General features: G+C 45.1%; 2 protein-coding genes across 2 annotated transcripts in view; both read right to left on the minus strand.

Moving 5' to 3' along the window:
* Window positions 1-218: 218 nt before the first annotated feature.
* Window positions 219-4,126, minus strand: zfp36l2 (zinc finger protein 36, C3H type-like 2). Its single transcript, XM_080849340.1, is given in 3 exon segments — window positions 219-3,367; window positions 3,373-3,453; window positions 3,799-4,126. Coding segments are annotated over 3 exon segments (1,290 nt in total). The 5' UTR covers window positions 3,889-4,126; the 3' UTR covers window positions 219-2,248.
* Window positions 4,127-8,373: 4,247 nt separating this feature from the next.
* Window positions 8,374-9,284, minus strand: part of thada (THADA armadillo repeat containing) — a gene marked incomplete at both ends in the record, with an annotated part of 107,777 nt that continues 106,866 nt past the window's right edge. Inside the window, one exon of the mRNA XM_080848545.1 lies at window positions 8,374-8,694. Coding sequence (XP_080704671.1) covers window positions 8,374-8,694 — 321 coding nt within the window. The remainder of the gene's footprint in view (window positions 8,695-9,284) is intronic.

Below are 9,284 nucleotides of genomic sequence, written 5' to 3' on the forward strand. Positions count from 1 at the left end.
AAGGAGAGAGATAGAGAGAAGGGGTGTGTTGCATGGATCCCACTTGATGATGAAGGTATGGGAGAGTGAAGAGAGAGGTGCAGGTCCAGCTGTTGGGGATGTTTGGGGGGGGGGGGGGGGGGGGGCGGGATGTGTGTCGTATGCTGCAGAAAACATCTCAAAAACATACGGAAGCAATTCAGAGATTTTTTTTTTTCAAAAATGATTTTATTGGGAGAAACTACAAAAGAAATGTACAGTACAAAGCCAACAGTCTCACACTTAATTTGTAGTGAACTGACTCCCCCCAAAAATAATTACATCACAACTCGTGTTGCCTTTTTTGTCCGTTGCCTTTTTCCGATACATTCAAACAGCTTTCCTTCTGATAAAGTAGTCAAACAAGAGTACATAGTGAGAATCACCCTGTACCTAACTATGTACATACACAATGTGTTCAACACTACCATCCCGTCCAGCAAGTTTGGAAAAATCAGCCCATTCCCATATCAAAAGAGAATCAGGAACAAATAAAACAAGTGAAAGGGAGATATAATAGTCATAATAATATATAAAAAAGGCTTCAGTTGTTTGCTTTAAAGTTGTTAAGTTTTTCCTTTTTTTAAATGTTTATAGCGAGTTTTTTTTTCTTTTCTTAAATACAAGTGGTAACAACCTTCCAAGGACAAACTCAGAAATTGAGACTACATTCAACTTGAGTAAAAAAAAGAGCTAGGAGAGAAATATAGTTACATGTAGGAAAAATACTTTATTTGGTGAATCTTAAGGCATGTAAGACTGATCCCACAGAGTGTCGTGTAACACTGGGGCAACATGGGCTTGCTACATTCTCTAGCACGCGGCTGGAATCACAGTGTGACCGCACGCAATAGATAACAGGAGAAGGAGGGTGGGAAAAAAAATACTTTTTTGGTTAATTGGCGATTTGTTTTTCAAATGTGGGATATCTGACTGGTGATATCTTGATACGGATGTGTTGTATGTATATATTTAAAAAAAATAAAAAAATAAGGCTAGTTTGGACGGTCTTGAAAATAAAAAAAACAAAGACGACAGGAGGAAAGAATAAACCCACATTGTTTGTACATTCTACTGACTCCACTAGAGACACACATCTAGGGATTTGCCAAAAGGACCGAAAATAGGCCTTCCACAGCACAGACAAGCAACCTCCAGCAAATCACGCAAACTTTTGTTTGTTGTTTTTTTAATAAACGTAAACAAGGAAACAAAAAAATTAATGAAATAAATATCACATACAATATCTTAAATTAAGATTTTTTTTTTTTTTACTCATTTACAATAAAATAACGAAGTGAAGTTACAAAAGAGACCAAACAACAAAAAATATATATTACTGTGAGAAGAACATACACTCCACTTGCTGTAGATTAATAATGGCGATCATAATTTAAACATAAAAGAATATATCTATTGCTTCATCATACTCGATAAATACAGTCTGGACAATTACCAATGTAGCCTATACTTTTCACAAGATAATAAATAAGTTAAATAGTTCATAGCCAGTTATGCACCGCTATGTAATCACTCAGAACATCTAAAAAAATATATACTGAACCAACAGCAGTGATCTCCCACGCAATCCTCAACACAAGAATGCTTGAACTAAGCAACAAACTACACACTACCCAACCAAACCACTGCGTGGCGCTGTGAACCAGGTAAAAGTTTTGGAATGGAAGTTTTTAAGCTTTCAAGAAAGAAAGAAAAAAAAAAAGACCAAAAAACTAAAAAAAAATATCACACATACTTTTGAAGCTGTGAAGCTGTTACACTTGTGTCAAGGCATATTCTTGGTAAGATGCAGGAAAATCTAAAACCGCTAGGTCTTTTTCGTTCATGGAGAAAGAAAGAAATAGAGAGAAAGAAAGAAAAAGTCTTGTATACGACTTTCTCCGGAAACGGGTCTTGATAAGACCTAAAAAAAAAAAAAGACAGCAATCTGCTGCAGCTCAAAACATAAGTCACCGGTGGAATGCCTTCTATTGATAGCTACTTGTAGTTATCAAAAACATACAGACAAACGAACTAATGCCATATCAAAAAAGACAAGACAATGTCATCTGCCTCTAAAGTTTAAAGCAGATGTATTTCTGTCAAACGTTACACGTTGTCAGAGGTGTCACCGTCCACAAACAGCGGCGAGTGCTGGAATTTCAAGTCCTCCTCATACTAAACAAAGTATAAAAAAACAAAAACACACCACATGCAAAAGTGATCGAACTTAATCATCTGAAATCGACAGCCTGCTGAAGATTGGCAAACGTCTGCCGGCATCCAAACTGGGAGATTCGGAGCCGCTCAGACTTCCAGAAGAGCTTAGGGACCCGCTTGCATAGCTGTCCCGGTCTGAGATGGAGTCAGGGGGGCTAGGGGGTGAGTCGAACACCGGCGACTCGTTGAGGCGCTGCAGGGAGGATTGCAGAGTGGACTGCAAGTGGCTCATGTTGTAAGGGGGAGAGGGGGGGCACACGGCCGAGAGGTTCCCAAAGTAAGCACCATTAGAGTGATTGGCGTAGCTGTTTTGAGCGTGCACAGCCAGTGGCGCAAGTAAGGCTTTCAGCTCTTGCCCGGGGAAGGAGAAGGCACTGTTGACGCAAGCCAGAGTGTTGGGCGACACATCCTCGTAAAAGTTTTGGGGGCAAGAGTTGTTGGAGGAAAGGGGTGGTGGGGTGCGGGATGTGGGGCTTTCCATGAGCGGTGAGTCAAGTCCGTGTTGGGTGGCGAAGCCGGAGAAGCTCAGGCTGTGGTGGAGCTTTGGTCTCTCCCTGAAGGCGTTGGGCTGTAGTCCCAACTCTCTCTGACCGTAGCCGCCGCACAGATCCCGAGAGGACTTCCCTTCTCCTTGCAGGTTGGCGTTGGCCGGGGCTTGCCTGCGCTCTTCGGCGTTATGGATGAAGTGGCACCGGGGACCGTACGGGCAGAAACCGATAGTGTGGAAGGTGCGACACGGCTCGGTTTTGTACTTGGGGTGGCGAGACAAACTCCTCAGCTCGTGGTAGCCGTGCGCGAACTGACACTTCTCCCCGTACTTGCATGCTCCGTTCTCCTCGAATGGCCGGCACAGCTCTGTCTTGTAGCGGGTGGAGTTGATCTGAGAGCCCGGTTTCTGCTGCTGCAGAACCTGAAGCTGTTGGCTCCGGTCTCCGTTCTCGCTGTATGCGCGGTCACGAAACTTGTTTTCCTTGTTCATGATGGCGGTGTTCGAGCTGCCATTCATCACCGAGCTCTCCTTCAAGTTGCAAAAGGAGCTCGCTGGGTACTTGTTGCTGTTGGTCACTGAATCCATGTTACTGGTCGAGTTTCGGCGGAAAAATCCCGGAGCGTAGGAGCAGTTGCTGGACTAGAAGTTGTAACTGGAGCCCCCACGGCTTTCTTGTCCAGCAGACTGTTGATGTGCATAGCGTTCATGTTCAGACTTTTCTCCTGCTGTGGACGAAACCAGGAAACCAGTTAGAAACTTGAGCAAACATTAAAATCAGGTCAAATAAAACCAAAGCCATTCTGCCTTACGTGCCTTCTACTCAATGTTATCTGCATGCACTACTTAAAACAAAATTTGGCTATACCAAGTCGGATTTGCAACTTTGATTTGCACGCAACGATCAAGAGGTGTCATGGTATGCAAGTCAGCGCAGTTCGATTTCCAGCTAATGGGAACTAGCCTGCGAACTTGACTGTTGCACTAAACTTTTTTAGACTAGCATGTTGCGCTATAGTTGAGAGATTGAGAGAACTTGCAACAAGGCACGACTTTCAAACATAGTCCTATACCTTGTACAGCATGTCAATGTCGTAGAAAGCGGACAGGATAGTTGCAGACATCTCGTTTTCGGAACTTTGCTGCCGTAGTTGATCTCTCATGGGTGGACCGACCGGGTTCCTTGAGCGCACAGCACACGAGGCAAAACTTTTTCTATGAATGTGCCACGACTGCTGTTTGTTGGGAGCTCCGAGTAACGGGAAATCACGGAATTCCAGAGGATGCGTGCTCGGACTGCAGTGAAGTGAAAAAGGATAAGTTCCTCGTTTTTGTGTTTCGTGTTTTTTGTTGTGGGATGTCCGTCCTCTGTGGAGTGCCGAGCTTGAATGCTGCAGTCGCGTCGTCCCTTCCGCACAAGAATATAAATGCTTCGCAGTGGCGTTGAGGGCGGAAAACTTGGGGGCAAAGTCACGCCCCCTCTATTCGAAGGAAGCAGGAGTTCTGGTTGGCCATCATCCACACCCCTCCTACAAGTTTGCAGGGCTCTCATTTTCGTGATTTCTCTAAGCTGGGGGTCGTAGATCAAACCCCACTGAGCAGCGGGAATGCATCCACATCTGCCTTTCCTGAACAGCTCAGACGAAGCCCACTCTGATCAATTATGCTCGAATTTTCGGTGAAGGCATGACGAAGAATTGCTGGAAGCTCAGTCATAGAATTATTGTTTTGTTTTGCATGGCAGATAGTACGTTTGCTAGGTTATAGACTGATTTGATAACAAGACGCAACAGCTTTTCGTTATATTACATTTTCATCATTTTTATATGAAACACAATACACTGTCCTTCACCCTCTTACAACCGATCAAAACTTTACCGATTGATTATTGCGTGTCGCGTAGAGACGCAAGACTCCCCCTTGCAATACAAATACAAAAGTCGATCAGACAACCACAGGCTTTCACCAGCGGGTCTATAAAACTGTACGCGCATTGTTTGGAACTTTAAAAAAGTAAGTCGATTAGATAAATAGCCTATTACTGTTTTACTCATACTATATCTTTGGCGCTGGCTGGAACGAATGCGCTAACATTCCCCTTGTGTGCACGCGCGCGTGTGTGTGTGTGTGTGTGTGTGAGAAAGGAGGGAAAGGGAAATGGAGCGCGCTGCTGAAGATCTCCAGTCTCTCACCGAGTGGCATTCCTCGGGTGACGGCGGTTGCATAATCAACAACTACTCGGCGCAAATTGTACACGAGGTCCGATGAAGCTTACGATGAAAAGGGGATAGGAATAGAAATCCAGTGTTTCCCCTTGCTCACAGACCTGACCCACTTTTCAAAGTATAGCAAGTTTGCCAAGCGCATAACATCAATTGGCGTGTAGGAAAACCTTATTTGAGTTTATTGAAGACATTTGAGCTATTTTTAGGAGATTGATATTTACTGAGATAATGGATTATAGACAATATAAACAATATACATTATTTGCCCAAAAGTAGGCCATTTTATCAGTAAAAGTTGCAAATGGCATTTGTACCAATATTTTAGCAAGAGGGTGACACAGATTGAAACTCATGTTCAAGTTCTTGGACACACTTGTTGCTTTGTGAGCTCACAGCGACTGCTCAGTCTCTGTACTGTAAGAGCAAACAAGCACACAGCGAAATCATGTCCAGTCATCCAGAGGAATGCGTTGCAATCTCACCTAAAGCGGTGTAACACTGCCCTCTACAGGCGGTACACCTTTCAACATGAATAGGCTACAGTCTTTAGCGCCACCCGAAGTGCGACATGCGAACACTTCCAAAATTCCACCAAATTTGCATTCACCCGCGGAACAAGAAGTAAACATTCGTCATAGAAAAAGTGGTAAACAATTAGGGCATGGTTTACACAACGTGCCGGGCTGAGTAAATACACTTTCACCTTCACCCCAGTTTAGAAATGTTTTGTTGATCGCACGCACGAATCAAGAGACAGTAAACGCAAACTTCATGATTTACACCTCAAGGAACCCATTGAGCAAATAACCATCCACCGAGAAAAAAAGAGGAAGAAAAAAAAAAACATACCTCCCCTCGTCACATACTGTTTTTATTGGGGAACGTTCAAGCGCTCCAAAACATTACATCACTTTTACAGTAAAAACAACATGGCCACTACAAGCGCCCGAGGCCCAGCCAGCTGTCTCCACGCCGAAAGCTCGCGCTGGACACTGGGGCTCTTGTGTGCTGCGCCGGTTGCGTAACCGGGGCAGAGCAAGGGGCACATTCTGCCCGATTTCTTTTTCTAGTAACACAGGGCGTATCGAAAAAATACCGCAGCTCGTCCTGAAGACCAAAATACCATGCATACGAGAAATGTTCTGTAGCCGGCCGGGGGAAGAAACAGACGACGTGTGGAAGGACTGCGCCAGACTGTTATTTCTTTCCTAGCTTCCATGTTGCTTTGCTCATGTAAATCTGAGCGGGTCTAGCCCCCTTCCCTCTCATGAATATGACTATTAAAATGGGCTTCACAGAACAGAACGGTCATTCTGAGTGCGGGTCCTAATATACGGTGTTGCAGCGCAGTTCCTGTGCGAGTCTGCCCTCAAGGCGCACACACACACACACACACACACACACACACAACCACACACACACAACCACACACACACATACACACACTAACCCAAGGTCGGGGACTGGAGAGATGAGAGATGGTGGGATTCGATTAGGTGAAGACATAACCTACTCAAGCTCATGCACCCGAGGTCATTTTCCATGAGTCCAAATGAAACACACACACACACACACACACTTCACACACAGAGTAGCCCCTGGCAAACAAATGTGATAAAAAAAAACTGCACTTTATTTGAATTAAAAACAGTGTAGGGACACATGGTTTGCATGACATGTTCAGTTACAATAGAGCTTTCAGTATTCAAAACCAACCGATCGTCTTTCAGAGGAGCTCAACATGAACTACAGCACCTTCAGAGGAGCTCAACATGAACTACAGCACCTTCAGCCTTCTAGTGTGACTTCACGCCATCTACATACACCAAATGTAACCCAACATCAGGTACATGACGGTCAAAGTTGCAACCACGTTCTGTTTATAAGGAGGCATTGGTTTTGTAAAATGTACAAATGTCAACAATACGACTGGTGGGTTAGCTAGGCGCTGCTTCATGCTGTCATTGGTTGTGGAACAGACACTGATCAGGCCCAAATGAGTTCACTGTGGAAATGGGAATCTGTCCCTGGGTTTGAAGTGGGTTTAGGATGCATGCTAAGTTGAACAGTACAAGATGGTCCCCTTAGGGACTCATGGTGTTCAACCACTGCAAAAAAAAAAAGAAAAAAAAAAAACCTTGCGCTGGTAGTTTCAATTCCTCCAATTTGCATTCGAGCAGTTTGTGAAATGTACACTAACACAGTAATTTGGGCTCGCTCGTGTGCGTAGATGCAGCCAGGTCTGACACGCACTGCACACACACACACACACACACACACACACACACACACATACACACACTTACACACACACAGTTCACCGCAGGTGTTTCCTACAGGCCTTCTATCTTTGTTTTAAAACAGCGATGGAAGAGTGTGACACCCTCTCTCGGGAAGTCACAGGTGTGTGTGTGTGTGTGTGTGTGTGTGTGTGTGTGTGTGTGTCTTCCCCCTGAGCTCATCTGGACTTTCCTGATGCTAAGGCTTGATCTCAGACGTTGAGGAGAAGGACGCAGAGTTCCAGACATGGCTCTTAAAAAAACAACAACAACAAAACAAAAAAAAAACGACCCAATCAGCATTTACTGAGCGTCTGCCGTGTGTGACTTACTAACATACTCAGAGGAGGGAGATTACAACACATTGAAACTGCAGCAGTTTCCTGTTTTTCCACTTCCCTTTCCTGAAACTGCTATGTAAACAATTCGGATGGCAGCCCCTTCATCCATTCTGCTTCCAGAGGGTGTGAAAGAGAGAGAGAGAGAGAGAGAGAGAGAGAGTGTGTGAGAGAGAGAGAGAGAGAGAGAGAGAGGGTGTGAGAGAGAGAGAGAGAGAGAGAGAGGGTGTGAGAGAGAGAGAGAGAGAGAGAGAGAGAGAGCGAGAGAGAGAGAGAGAGAGAGAGAGTGTGAGAGAGAGAGAGAGAGAGAGAGAGAGAGAGAGAGGGGTGTGAGAGAGAGAGAGAGAGAGAGAGAGAGAGAGAGAGAGAGAGCGAGAGAGAGAGAGAGAGAGAGAGAGCGAGAGAGAGAGAGAGAGAGAGAGAGAGGTGTGAGAGAGTGACCCAGGGAGATGGCATGGCATTGTGATCTTGGAATTGCACTCAATAAGAGCCATACATATTTGGGAAACAATAAAAGACGTGTGATGAAACAACAAGCTTTCTTTCAAACACATAAGCACAAGGCGTTGAGGATTCCATGCACTCTGAATAATGTGTAGTCTCTTCAGTGTCCCGGTTACAAGAGGCTAACATGTGACTCAACCTACCGTTGCGTGTGCATGTATACTTTAAGAAGTGTGTAAAGTCCAGATGAATGAAAGGTATTAATCCTCTGTATCTTTAAATGTAATTAATGTTTAAAACCATCCATGACGATGAGGACACACACACACACACACACACATACAGTGGGCAGTGGTTCCCCTTTAGCTGGCGAGGGAGTCCTCCTGTAGCTTTCCCAGAACCCTCAGCGCCAGGGCTGCCCGCTCTCCCTGCACGCTCAGCCTGGCGTGTTCGAGGTTGGCGGAGAACTGGGGCAAGGCGGGCAGTGCCTCCAGTGCCCGCTCGGATGCCCGGGCCTGCTTCTGCGCCATCTCTGCCAACCTGTGCAGCTCTGCTGGGGCGATGCCACCTGTGCCCACCGTCACCGTCGACGCCAGCGAGGCCAGGTGTGTGTGCAGCAGCCGTGCCCACTGGAGGGGCTCGGCCCACAGGTTGAGGTCGCCCTTCTCGAAGAGGAACTCATCCTGGTCAGGGGAGACAGGGGTCGGGGACGATAATGAGTGGAACACCATGTGAGCATCATGCTGCTGTGCTAAAGCAAATAGCTTAGCTGTGATTGTGAACAGAAGGCTAATTTGGAGCATTTTAAATTTCAGTAAATCATTGTTTAACTTAAATGACATTTAATGCAAAGTACACTTCCTGGCTTCTTTTCTGGGTTTCGGGATTTTTCAACAGATGAGTAGCAGTAGCACTACAGAAATTCAATGAAATGAAATTGTGCAAACAAAATTAAATAGCTTAGCTGTGATTGTGAACAGAAGGCTAATTTGCAGCATTTTAAATTTCAGTGAAATTAAAATGCTCCATTGTTTAACTTCAATGACATTTAATACAAATACACTTCCTGGCTACTTTTCTGAAATTGTGCAAACAAAATTAAATGGCGCAGATTTGAACTTCAATAAAAAAAAGAAATGCGAACTAACTTCTTCAACACCGGCCCAGCAGAATGTTGGACCTGCTGACTGCCCACCCAAAGCTGCTTTGCTAACTTCCTCTTCCTGCAGAGGCTTTAGCTTCCTGTCGGAGCCTGGCACCACCTGAACCAGGG

Source organism: Sprattus sprattus (genome assembly GCF_963457725.1).
Source record: "Sprattus sprattus genome assembly, chromosome: 12".
NCBI classification, from domain to species: domain Eukaryota; kingdom Metazoa; phylum Chordata; class Actinopteri; order Clupeiformes; family Clupeidae; genus Sprattus; species Sprattus sprattus.